The sequence below is a fragment of the Ovis aries genome, chromosome 6 (genome assembly GCF_016772045.2).
Source record: "Ovis aries strain OAR_USU_Benz2616 breed Rambouillet chromosome 6, ARS-UI_Ramb_v3.0, whole genome shotgun sequence".
NCBI classification, from domain to species: domain Eukaryota; kingdom Metazoa; phylum Chordata; class Mammalia; order Artiodactyla; family Bovidae; genus Ovis; species Ovis aries.
The window spans coordinates 60488155-60501868 of NC_056059.1; the positions used below are offsets into that span (position 1 = coordinate 60488155).

A 13714-nucleotide genomic window follows, 5' to 3' on the forward strand; every position below is an offset into this window, starting at 1 on the left:
GGGTGCTGCGAAGAGGAAAAGCAGCAAACATATTAATAAAGAATGGAGCATAACTCAGTCGTCCTCTTGCCGAAGGAGAGAGGCAAGCGAACTGGAGAAGAGAAGCATAGACCCCAGTGGCACCTGGTGTGACTCAAGCCAACCCAGGCATGAACATGCCTTCATGCCAGAAGGAAGGATGGAAGGAAGTCATGGATCCCAAGTGACTGGACTGAACTTTCATTACAGGATAATTTTTACAAATTCTCACTTTTCTCTATTAAAAAAATAACTCTCGCATGCACAATTCATTGCCAGGCTTTAATTCACAGCTGTGATACGTAAGCATCAAGTCTAGTTTAATAAGAGGGTTAGGGACACACTAAGCCACTTGGTTGTGGCAGGGGACCAGGGGATGTAAACATTAATGTTAGGCCTTGAAGAGGCATCATCTCATCAAGTCAAGACTCACAAGGAACCAATAACAGATGAGTTTTAGATATTTAAAGTCAAAGACAAAATCATGCCAACATCCCATGTTTTAAAGTTTCTACTGATTTTTATAATCTGTTATGATTGACCCAGGGCAATACTTTAAGGAAATATTGTTATTCAGTTCCTAAGTCATGTCTGACTCTTTGTGACCCAATGGACTGTTGCATGCCAGGTCTCCCTGTCCTTTAGCATCTCCCAGAGCTTGCTCAAACTCATGTGCATTGAGTTGGTGATGCCATCCAACCATCTCATTCTCTGTCACCCCCTTCTCCTTCTGTCCTCAATCTTTCCCAGCATCAGGGTATTTTCCAATGAGTTGGTTCTTTGCATCAGGTGGCCAAAATATTGGAGCTTCAGCTTTAGGATCGGTCCTTCCAATGAGTATTCAGAGTTGATTTCCTTCAGGATTCATTGGTTTGCTCTCCTTGCTGTTCAAGGGACTCTCAAGAGTCTTCTCCTGCACTACAATTCCAAAGCATCGATTCTTTGGCACTCAATCTTCTTTATGGTCCAACTTTCACATCTGTACATGACTACTGGAAAATATTACATTCTCAATAAAAGTATTGCCCCTGGGGCAATGCCTGACAGTCCTATGAAGATACCTCCACATCTCTGCCATTTCAGCAATGATCCCCACTGCAGATGGACAGGCTAGAATGCTAAGTGTCCCCAATATCAGTGCAAGGGAAGAACCATGATTATTAAATTGCAGACAGTGGGATTCCTACTCCAGTATTCCTTCTCTTGATCACCCTAGCTCTCAAAATCTTGACATAATTACATACAGTGAGACACTCTTGAATTCCACCTAATGTCCTCAAATTTGTCTTCTCCAGTGACCAACTGTGCACTGTGATATTATAATATAATAAGAAATATATATTAGTTTTTGTTCTGGCACAAAACTCCTAAAACCCTTGTAATTTCCTGAGTGGTAGGAGTGCCTTTTGTTATAACAGTTGGTCTTAGTCCCTGGTTCCTGACACAAGAGCTTATAAAACCCTTGAAACATGCAGAGTGACAAGCTGATCTTTCTGTACACGAATGAGATGTCTGGAGGTCCCCTGCATAGCTTCAGGATGGAGGCTGGTTCCAGAAAAACCACACTGTGATTAAAGGGTAGGGATTTACAGTTTTACCCCAGCTTCCAGGGAGGTGAGAGGGCCTGGAGATCAAGCTTATCACCAAGAGCCCATGATTTCATCAATCGGCCTGAGTAAGGCAACCTCCATAAAACTCCTGAACAATGGGGTTGGGATAATTTTGGGGGTTCGGTGTGAACATATCCAGGTGCCAGGAAGGCAACATACCCACAAACTCCACAAGGACAGACGCTCATAACCCTTTTGAACCTCACCCTATGTGCTTCTTCTTCTGGCTGTTTATTTGTATCCATTATAGGAAACTGGTAGTATTAAGTGAAGTGTTTTCCTGAGTTCTGTAAACTGTTCTAGCAAATCACTGAACCAATGGAGAAACTTCTCTGGGAGCCTCTGATTTACAGCTGCTCTGGCAGATGTAGGGGTGGCTTGGACTTGTGACTGAAGTGGGGGCAGTCTTATGGGGCCTGAGCCTTCAACCTGGGGGTCTGGGCTAACTCCTGGTAGTGTTGGAATCAAGTTACATTGCAGGACACTTGGTTACTGTTGGCAGAGACCTGGAGAGTTGTTTGGCGTGGAACACTGACACGTTTGCTGTCAGAAGTGGTTCTGTGAGCAGAAATGAATCATTTGTTGTTGTTGTTCAGTTGCTCAGTCGTATCCAACTTTGCAATCCCATGGACTGGGCACTCCAGGCTTCCCTGTCCTTCACCATCTCCTGGAGCTTGCTCAAACTCATGTCCATTGAGTCAGCGATGCCATCCAACTCATCCTCTGTCGTCCCCTTCTCCTCTTGCCTTCAATCTTTTGCAGCATCGGGGTTTTTTCTCATGAGTCGGCTCTTTGCATCAGGCGGCCAAAGTATTGGAGCTTCTGTTTCAGCATCAAGTCCTTCTAATGAATATGCTGGAGTGATTCCCTTGATTAATTGATGAATTCAGGATTGATTGGTTGGATTTCCTTACAGTCCAAGGGACTCTCAAGACTCTACTCCAACACAACAGTTCATAAGCATCAATTCTTTGGCGTTCAGCCTTCTTTATGGTCCAAAGAACTACTTCTCATATCCATACATGACAATTGGAAAAACGATAGCTTTGACTATACAGACCTTCATTGGCAAAGTAATGTCTCTGCTTTTGTAATATTCTGTCTAGGTTTGTCATAGCTTTTCTTCCAAGGAGCAAGCGTCTTTTAATTTTATGGCTGCAGTTGTCATCTGCAGTGATTTTGGAGCCCAAGAAAATAAAGGAGTTGCATTATACCCTCAATCATTGTATCCACCATGAAGCCCAAAATCTCAGATGATTACATTTAAGTGTAAGAGTTCAAGGTGATGATTTGTGTATGAAAGCAGTGACTGCTTATTCATCTGTGGTAACATAAGGCTTTTAGCGGCTTATCAAACAATCATTTTTTAAGTATATACAACAGTCCAATAACTGAGTGACACTCTGGGTTACAACAGTTACAACTTTTCCTGCTAAGATGTGAATCCATGTTGGTGTGGGTCTTTAAGCTATGTCGTCATGATACTATACTTCCTTCTGGTTTCGGAAGGCTCCAGTGTTCCACGAAGATTGTGGCACTTTCCAGGCTGACAGTGAATCACTGGAGCCTAGCATGATGGATCACCCCTCTGCTGCATCCAGAAAGGGCCATCCCTCACCTGACTTGGGAGTCGGGGGAAGTGCGAGAGATGGAAGTTGCTCAGGGATCATCATCACAATTTTTCGCTTCCTTCTGACATGGCAGCCTCAAGCCCCTACATTTCACTGCCTGGTGCTGAAACATGCTTGTGAGAAAGAGCGGACCGGTTATCAAAACAGAAGATGCATTTCTCGGAAGAAATTGTTGTCTTTCATACATCCACCAACAGGGACAGCACCACCAAGATGGATCGGCTTGCAAACACCCTCCACACACTCCTCTGAGGGACCTCTTAGACAATCACTTACAGTGTCTTTCCGTAAAGGTTATTCTAGACTGAAAGTATTAGCTAGCATCCTGGCATGATTAATAGAAGGCAAGGAGGCCACTTTCACAGAGATAAAATACAACCAAGGTGTAAGTCGGCAGAATGGTCAAGTAAATCCTGATGCCTCTGCTTACTGTGTGTCTGCATTAAAAAGAAATTAACTCTAGAGGTCAAGATAATATTGGAGCAAAGGGAGAGAATTACTGCTGTCTCCCTGAAGACTTTTCTCCCTGAGGTAAAACAGCATATACCTTAGATTAAACTTTTATCAGCAGATCTTGCAATTCCATCAATCTTTCATTACCAGCTGGCTCAGAGAACCCTCTGACCTCTTGTCATTAGGAGGCTTTCCATCCTCCCTGTGAGGACCCGCCTCCCTCCATTACCCCTAGGAAAAGAAACAATGGCAAAGTGAAAACAGAGGTAACTTTCTGATTAGCTCAAAAACCAAGAGGCCCATTATTTCTAAATCCTAAAAGAGAACTGCCCTTTATCACTGACAACTTCTACCAATTTAGAAAGGATGTTTCCTTGGCACCTACAGTGTGCAAAGCTGGACAGAAAGAATAGCTGCACTCAACTTGGTCGCCTGAAAGCCCTCTTCTTGGCAGACACGCCCTCCACACTGCCTCCTGCAGTCAGGGCTAATTCAAGTTAAGGGTCAACACCAGAGAGTAGAGGCAGGAGACCAGAACCACATCAGTTATTGGAACAGAGAGAGAAGATCATATAAAGAATGGTAACTACAAAACTGAAAGGGGAATAGGAAGAAGTTATCATAAAGGCAGCCACTGCAAGACAGGGCTGTGACCTGGAGGGTGGAGAGTGCAAAGGGCAAAGGTTGGAACTAGTAAAACCCAGAAGTTTGGAGAAGCCCCATGGAGCAAAACCTCTGACACTGAGGAGGCGGTATGCTGGGCTGGTGTCTCTAGACTTGAAGTAGGGCCAGGGACACGGACCTTTAAAGGGCATGCCTGAGCCAGCTGTGCTGGTGGCTCTGCATTTCTGTACTGGGAAAACTGTGTCACAACTGATACACCCGGATAAAAATCCTGTTCCAGGATAAAGCTCACCACGGGAAGGAAGTCCCTCCCTTCCTCCAGCCACAAAGTCCAGTCAAGTCTGAGCCTAACAGCAGCAAACCAGAGAAGCAGAAGTATGGTCGGCAGAGTCCTGGCTCCAGCCTCACAAAGCAAGCAGAGAACGGTGGGTTTGGAGCTCAGGGACAGCGGCCCAATAACCGGCATAGGAAGCAATAGGTGACAGGCTGGGAACACTGAGGTGATTTGTTTCCAGACTGTCAGAAGCCTACTTGTTTCACCTCTTCTTTGGTGATAGCGGTATTGACTTGGCAACTGTTGGCCCAGCTAGAGACTCCATTTCCCAGAATCCTTTGCAGTGGCACGGGGCCAAAGGGATGTGACTAGAATGTGGGCATAACATGACGTGTGAAGGTTCCAGGTCGCCGTCAACTTAGAGACAAGTCCCTTGGCCAGTCAGACTAGGAAGACACCGGATAGCAGAACAGGACTTGCTGTTTGCACAGACTTCCTTCAGAGTCACAACGACTGCCTGATTCAATAATGATGAATGCATTATTACTTTCAACACTCTTTCTGTAAAGAACCAGGCCATATTGGGTCCACCACATTTGAGTCCCATCATGTTTTTTACCTTTCCTTTTTAAAATAATCCATTAAAGACAGAAAGACACTTTTAGCTCAGGGGCCTCTACTTTTAATTCATACCCCTGGTTTTATCTCATTAAGGAAAGGGACCAGGCCTAGACTGTGGAGTTCTTAGTCTCCCCATTGACCCCAGGTTACTTTGGACCATCCATTATGTCTTGTCAGGATTAACAGAGGAGCTCCTGCTTGGACAGAGGACAATTCCCAGGAGTCTGTCTTTGCCCAGTTAGTTGGGTCACTTAAGGCAAATCACACTCTCTGACCTCAGTTAATCCCTAAAATAAAAGGATTTAAAGACATTGGTTACTCAGCCATCTTTTACATTTAAAAGCCTGTAAGTTACAGTTTTACATATTTTAACTAATTTACAGTCAGGATGCCCCATGCATCAGCTCCCACCCCAAGTCCGGAAATTAAGCAGCATTTTTCACAAGAATCAACACAAAACAACCGTGGCAGGAAAACAAAAGCATGGACTCTGTGGTGAAAGACTTCTAAAGCAACTTAAACCAGGTGGATAAAACCAGTTGGGAATATCCTAAGAGAAGAGAAAATGAGGAAAAAAAAAATACTCAGTGCACTGAGACTTACTATGTTATTTAGATAAAAGTTCCCTGAGATCTTAACTAGATCAAACAGTTAAGCCCAAGATAAACATTTGAAAATTTATGAATAATCTATCACAAGGTAAAAATTGTTCATCAAAAAGAGAAAAGAGATGCATAAAACACGTTCTCAAGAGACGCTCTGCTATACAAACTATAAGCACAAACAGTATCTCAGCGCCAAGATTCAACCTGCAGAAGAAAGCGCTTTTTAAAAAGTACTTGTGCACAATGGCTGTGAGGGTTGTTGTTAATTAGGAAGGAATTTTATTTCCTTGGAGCAGGCTCAGTGGGGGTCTCCACTTATAATGGTTATTTATTACGAAGAATTCCAATTCTTCCTGAAGACAAAAATAGCAACCTAGTATTGCCACTAATTTAAATTAACAAGTTTATTGACCAGAGCAGCATTTCCTAAAGCCTGTTCCAGGTGATCACATTTCTATGAAGAAAAGAGTTCTAGTCCACATCAGCACAGGAGAACCTGTGAGAGGGTCTGGAGCAAAGGGGCTTGTTACACTTGGTTTAACACACTCTTCCAACTGACCCTAGAGCTTTTCTTCCCCTGCCATTTCAAGGGAAGTCTATGAGCATCTGACCTGATTAGTGCTTCATGCTACACTGACTTGGAAAATCCCACTTATGGGGTCTGAAACCCTGCAACTATACCACTTTTCTTTCTCGTGGGAAACAAACGGGAATAGCAGACTATTGGCAACACCCAGAGGATCTGTGCGCCCCTTCCTAGACCTGCCACAAGAGGCAAAGAGAGTCCCTCTCTCAAGTCTCCTGTGTTCAGAAGCTGTGTCTCCTTGCTGCTGATACCTCTTTACAAGAATGAGGAGCATGCTTTCTCCCAGGGCCTAGTGAGTAAACAGGAGAGCGGTGGCCAGGATTGGCAGAGCCCCTGAAATTGATGTGGAGTTCCCCTCAACCCATCCTTGGAAGAGAAGCCTGTAGGACCACAGAAACAAGATGCGAGGTGTCACTGTGGTAGCCTGCTCCAGTCCGTGGAGGCAAAATGCCAGCTCTACAACTCAGTGCCACTGGCACACATGAGGACACCTCCCCACAGCAGCAGGTCAATCTGAGCACTCGCTGGGGCTGCAGTTCCAATTCTGATTGGAAATACAGGGCTCTTTATGAAACCCCTTTCCCCACTGTGTGCCTCTGGGAGCCTTAACATTTATTTCACGGTGATCAAAAAGAACTAAAGTGCAGAACAGTCAAGAAAGAGGAAGATGGCCTCCCTTTGCCTAGTAATCATGCTTCCCAGGTGATATTAGTGGTAAAGAATCTGCCTGCCAGTGCAGGAGACATAAAGAGGTATGGGTTCAATCCCTGGGTCAGGAAGATCCCCTGGAGAAGGAAATGGCAACCCACTCCAGTATTCTTGCCAGGGAAATACCATGGACAAAGGAGTCTGGTGGGCTACCGTTCATGGCGTAGCAAAGAATTGGACATGACTGAGCGTCTGAGCATATGGCAGTATAATGCAAATGGACTCTAAGAAGCACCATAATTAAGGCTGGCGTTGAATCTCAAGAACAAGACAAAAACTTCAGTCCTGTCCAGCAACCACTGACACCCCATAGAGAATCAGCCTCTGGTGCCAAGGAGACTTTTTAGCTAATCATAATAAGAGGCTTCTCTGAATCAACCTGGGGGCATCAGTAGGGGGGTGTCACAGCTGGATCACCTCCTTACCCAAAGTAAACTTCCTCCGTAAGGAATTTCTGCAGAGCAAACCAAAGCCACTTGAAATTCTTAAGAAAATGCTAAACCCCAAATAACTTTATAAATTCTGAAATTACATGGCTCAGTGAAGCACTCAGAATTTCACGAGAAACTGCCCTTCATGCCTCTGGTATACATACTTTTCATATTCATTTTAACCACATCAAGAAATCCCCTAAGAGATTCCATTTTCTCAGCAAGGGAAGTTACAAAAGAGAATTTGAAATGGACTTGTTTTTGCAAGCAAAATGAAACACTTTTATGTTTTATTCATGCAAAGTGTAAGTCCCTTCGCAGCATTACAAATTGAATTTGCTCTTGTAAATTGCTGTAAAGGAAAAAAAGAAAAAAAAGGAATCAAAAGCAAAACCAAGTATCTTTAAAAAAAAAAATCTGGAATACAAAGGTCCCTTCTTTCAGAGCATAAAACTGCAATGGGGAGAAACTGAAACTTTCACTGACAAGACATATTTTTAATTTACTGCTTCCAAAAGCAGCCCAGCTCAAGGGCCCCCCAGCCAATGCAGGAGCTTCCTGAGGTCCTGAAAGCTAATGTGGAACCCTCAGTGTATTTCTAAATTACACTTACCTGCTAACATTGAGTAAGAACAAGAAGGGGTTTAAAGAACAGAAGTAACCCAGTGCACATTTCAGAAACATAACCAAGGCAAGGTAACCTAATCTATACCAATATCATTGGGTGCAGTGGAGGGGTGGGTAGTTCTTTCCACTTTGTAGGACAACTGAACACAGCATCTAGAACAGCCTCTGGCCCTCTGTTATAAAATGATAAACCATACTCAAAACCTCCCTGAGGTCTGATCCCTCCCTCACCCTCTGTTTGAAAGGAAACCATGTAATTAGCTGTCTGTCCAAGTGGATGTTGCTTTAACAAATCAAAGCTAACGTGCATTAAGCGTTTTCTATATCCCCATCTCCATGCCGATTACTATACATACACACAGGCATAAACATACACATGTTTCGTGGTCCTTGTTATCATCCCCATTTCACACATGAGAGAAACTGAGCTCAGGGCTTGAATAATTTTGTCCACTGGAATTTGAATCATATTTTTCACCCTGAACAGAGAGCATTTGGCCTTAAAGAACTGGGGTGACCTGAAAACCTCATTGATGAAATCCACTCACAAGCTAACCTTAAGAAAACACAACCCCATCCAGCTGGACATGCATATAGTGATCTTCACCTCGGCTCCTGTCTTAAAAACAAACATGGAGGATAGGAAGTAGGGAAGGATCAAGCATCCTATACTCTTCCATCAAGGCTAAACGTTTTTAAATATGTACAAACATCATCATGTATTTTCCTTTAATTTCAGTGCTCCAGCTCTGCCAAGCAAGTGAGTGACAGGTGTGGATGCATAATCTAGCTACTTACTCCCTTCAAAGCACCTGGAACAGCTGTCACTGCTCATCACTCTTACAGAAGCTCAAAGATACAGCTGTGCTCCCCGGAAGGTTTATCCAATCAGCCATCAAAGGACATTCCACCTGTCTCTTTTGCAACCATTTCTATGTCTGGTTCCAGCAAAAATGCTTGTTCTTTGATGAATGCTTATCCATTTTCCTTTCAGGCTTAGCATTTGGAACTGAATCAAAACACTATTGAATTTGCTACTGCCTGAGGCTGGGTGAAGCCAAGGCTGAACCCCCTAGAGGACCACACAACCCAATGAACTAGAAAACCCAGGAATGGAGTCACAGGCTCCAGAGAGCCATCTCTGTCATCTGGGATTTCACCAGCTTCCACAATGCTCTTGTCCATTTTCAACAAAGTAATAAATCATCCTACAGCTTGTCCCTAAATGCTAGGAGATCTTCGGGCACCTTGAGAGTTACCAAAGATTAATTATAATTCAAGAGTTAGATGCATTTCATGCAGCCTGATTACTTAATAAAGTATCAAAGTCTGAAGTCTGTGATACCTGCCACTTTATTACTTAGAACATGTACTTGAAAACCAGAACTTCCCTGTTTCCAGTCACTCTGGAGAACAAAAAGGTTCACAACACATCTAAGTGGGAAGTACTTGCTGGAAACGACAAACATTCAGTAGAATTTCAGAAAAAAACACACTGAATGGAATGTTGGTATGACCAGACATTTAAAATGTTAAAAATGTTCAGCCAGCTTCAAACTCCATAAGTTCCTGATGAGCATGAATTAATGACCTAAAGCTTGTGATCAACAAGGTTCTTGTATAGCACAGAGAACTATATTTGATATCCTGTGATAAATCATAGTGGAAAGGAATATGAAAAAGAATATATATATATACACACACACGTGTAACTGAATCACTCTGCTGTATAGCAGAAATTAACACATCATTATAAATCACCTATACTTCAATAAAATAATTAAAAAAAAAAAAAGCTTGTGATTAGAGGCTGTTCAACCTCTCCCTTCCAACAAGCCCTCTACAAAGAAAATACCAATAGCAGAGCATCTGAAATAGCTGAGACTCTTTAAAACAGACTGCAGAGAAGAGGGAAAAAAATAAGGTGAGAGTGCCAAGAGTCTGGATGAGCTGGGAACTTAGATGGGATGGGTAGGTGGAGAAACATGCAGAACCAGAGGCAGGGTCCACGGCTGGAAAAGGTCTGAGGGACAGAAACCGGAAACGGAAGTAGCTTGGTTTATGAGGCTGGGATAGACATGTGCTTTCATTTTTTACATTTCTGCAGAGAGTTCACTGTCTAGATTCATAGTCAGTGACATGCAGTAACAGCAAGGCTCCATCTTGGCGGTAAGCTAAAACTGGGCCACCTGGCGAGGTGACAGAGGACACGTGGGGCACTCACCGGCCATTGTCACGGCCCACGCCCCACACGCGGATGCTGACGATGGGCTGAGCGTGGAGCACGCTGCGATCCATGGGGTCCACCAGGCTCAGCGTGTCGTTCTCCAGGACCAGGTACATGTCCTTCCCCTGGGATTCAATGAGAAGACTGCTTACCTTCTGCACAAAACTATGCATCCTCAGGACGTTTGTGGCTACCCAGGGATGTCGCTTCAATGATCAAAATATCGCCCCCTGGGTCTGAACTTTGTTTTTTAAGGGAGAAACATCCTCTCCTGATTAAAATATTTATAAATCCATCATCTTCCCCTCACATGCCCAATTTCTCTCTCCTTCTCCAAATCCTCTGAAATGTGTCCCTAGCCTGCTTTTGAGCTGGTTCTTATTTTTAATTATTTATACTTTGAATCTTTACTCTAAGAAAAAAGGCTAATGGTAGGTTCCCTGGAGAATTTGGTCTCTTACTAACTCCAGGTGGGCCAGCCTCTCATAACCCCTCTGTCCCCATTCCTTCCCTTCTGCCCAGACCCTACCAGCCATCCCTGTGATGGACTTCCTGGACCCACAACAAGGGCTGTCTCTTCTCGGTTTGTACACCACTTCTGATCTGTGTGATTTGCCCGGTAAATAGCAGGCACAGCTGTGTGACACTTCTCGGTGCTTCAGTAGCTAATGCTGATGTGCCTTTATGACATCTCAGATATTACAGCACGCTTCAGGCTCCTTGGCTCGTGAATGCTCTCACTTGCCTCAGAGCTTGGTTTGTTATTATCTCCAATTAGCAGATGGGGAAACCGAGGCTTACAGGTTAAGTGACTTGCTCATTATCTGACACAGAGGCCGAGATGCCTTTAGCCACAGGGGGTGTGCTGCAGTGATACCATCACTGGGGAGGGGGAGGTTTCCAGCATCACTGTTCAGGCTCTGGTCTTCTGTCTCCCCATGTATTAATGGCTCTTTGAGGGCAGGAACGCTAGCCTATCCAACTTCATTCCCCTTGCAAACCCTCAGGCATTTTAGGAAATTATTAAATGTTTGCTGTCTGACGGAAAGGCTGTGTCCACTGAAGGTCACAGTCAGCCCAGATGCTGTGGCGTGGATGCCAGGGAAGTCTGTGCTACGCTATGTGATGCTAAGTCACTTCAGTTGTGTCCAACTCTTTGTGACCCCCTGGACTGTAGCCTGCCAGGCTCCTCTGTCGATGGGGATTCTCCAGGCAGGAATCCTGGAGTGGGTACCATTTTCTTCTCCACCAGGATGGTCTAGCGGGGAAGAATGGTGAGGCTTTTTGGCCAATCTTCAAATTCCAAAGCGGGACAGATAAACTGCTCCTTGGTCTGGGTTTTAAGAATGATGTCCCATCACAAGTTTTCAGAGTGAACGTAAGCTCTGCTGCCGAGGAGGCAGACATGGTTGTTGCAATGCCTCCGCTCGTCAGTGCTTAGTTAAGCCAAGCATCTACAACTGAGATCCAGGATGATTTGAAATCTTCCGAAAGGGGAAGAGAGCTACTTCCAGGTAAATTGCACTGACCGTACAAGAGCCTGGAGCAACAGACAGCAGGCCGCCTCAGACCTGAAGCGCCTCCCAGTGTCTCTGTTGGGAACTGCATCTCACAAGGCTTGCGTGTGGGCAGTTTCTTTCTATGGCACAGTTGTGTCCAGACCCTGGGCAAAGAGCCAGCTGCTAATTATCCAGAATGTAGATTAATCATGATTGAGGTGGAGGTCCTAGAGAGATTCTGTCTCCCAGCACCTCATGGAGGCTGGGTAGCTGGTGAGCAGCTAGGTAATGGTTGGCAGAGCCAAGAGGACGAGCCAAGCTACAGGGGAGGGTTGCAGTTCCCCAACCTGTCCCCCCAGTGAAGGCCAGGCTCCCTTCTTCCCGCTTTCAGCTGAGGGCTGCCACATGCTCAGGAGCTGCGTGATCGAGAGTCCTGAGGAGCTGGGGCCCCGTGAGCAGGGCAGGTCCTAGGGCCCCCGGAGGCTAACCAGGTGACCTGCTTTGGGATAACTGAGAGCTGACTGGGAATTTTTGGTGCCTTTTTCCTCTCTCTCTTTGTTCTTTCCCACCAGGAACTGGGTCATTGGCTGCAGCCTAAAAGAAATCTGCAGCCAGACCCAGTGGGGAGTGGCCCCCAGCGTAATTTCCACCCACCAGGAGATCAAATCCACCCTGCTCCTCCCCACCACACACACATACACACACAAAGCATTTCCTTGGGATTGATTCAGGTCCTCACAAAGGCAACAAAGGCCATCTTCATCAGTCAATCCTACCAACAATCTCCGTATTACAGGACTGAACCAGGGACCACTGCTGGCTGATCACCTAAAGCGAGAATGATTGGCCGAGTGTGGAACATCCCTGGAACCCAATAAAAACCTTCAGCGCTCTCAGTCCTGTGTCTCTCGGCTCTGGGGTTTCATAGGCACAGCAGGAATGCAAGCAAGTCTGACATTAATTATTTTCACCTGTAACTTACCTCTCCCCAAATGCCAACTGTATCTCGGATGTCGTTTTTGCAGTAGGAAAGCTGCCGGATGCAGTTGTTGACGGCAACACTACTCTTGCCAGGAGCGAGGTCCTCCTCTGCCATCTCCACCCACCCCAGAGAGCGCACAGCGAAACACTAGGAGAAAATCAGAGATCTGGAGATTACTTACTGGCCACAGGTAGCCTAAGATCCTCTACAAAATGTGCATAATGTGTCTTCAATGACTATAAAATCTTCAGTCATCTAATTTAATAACTAATTCTCGATTGTTGAAAAATTTAATTGTGGCTATTTTTTACTACTAAAAAATGTAGTAATAACTATATTCTTGCCTACCTTTCTGTGTGTTCAGTTTTTTTTCTTAGAACCAATTATTAGAAGTAGAATGATAGGGCTAGTGGGTTTAAACATTTGTAAGCTCTTTTTTTCTAGTATCTGGCAGTATCAGTATCTTTTATCTAGTATCAGGCAGGATTTTTCAATAGTAAGAACCTCAGAGGGTTCTCACAAGGAGTAACCTCTCTGAGATTTGTTACTCATTAAGCACCTAGGAAAAGACAATAGAAGGGAGAAGAATTAAATACATATTTGGCACTTGTTTCTAATAACAATGGGGCAAAATGTATTCTCTAATACCCAGAAATGAAGGAAAATGGAGGGTGGGGGTGTGTGTTTATCATAACAAATCTCAGTGTTTGTTATTAGCACCAAATCCTGAAAAGTCTACAGAATAATGAACCTGTAAGAAAACAGAGCACAAATTCAATTTATTCTTTTATCATTTAGAGATATTCATTTTGAGATCA

At 44.4% G+C, this 13714-nt stretch overlaps 1 protein-coding gene across 33 annotated transcripts in view; it reads right to left on the reverse strand.

Moving 5' to 3' along the window:
* The window catches only part of APBB2 (amyloid beta precursor protein binding family B member 2), a 379613-nt gene that overhangs the window by 59307 nt on the left and 306592 nt on the right, over positions 1-13714 (reverse strand). For all 33 annotated transcript variants that reach the window (XM_060417042.1, XM_060417035.1, XM_060417054.1 and 30 more), the window contains 2 exons: positions 12897-13043; positions 10413-10540 (listed from right to left, as the gene is read on the reverse strand). In XM_060417042.1, coding sequence (XP_060273025.1) covers positions 10413-10540; positions 12897-13043 — 275 coding nt within the window. The remainder of the gene's footprint in view (positions 1-10412; positions 10541-12896; positions 13044-13714) is intronic.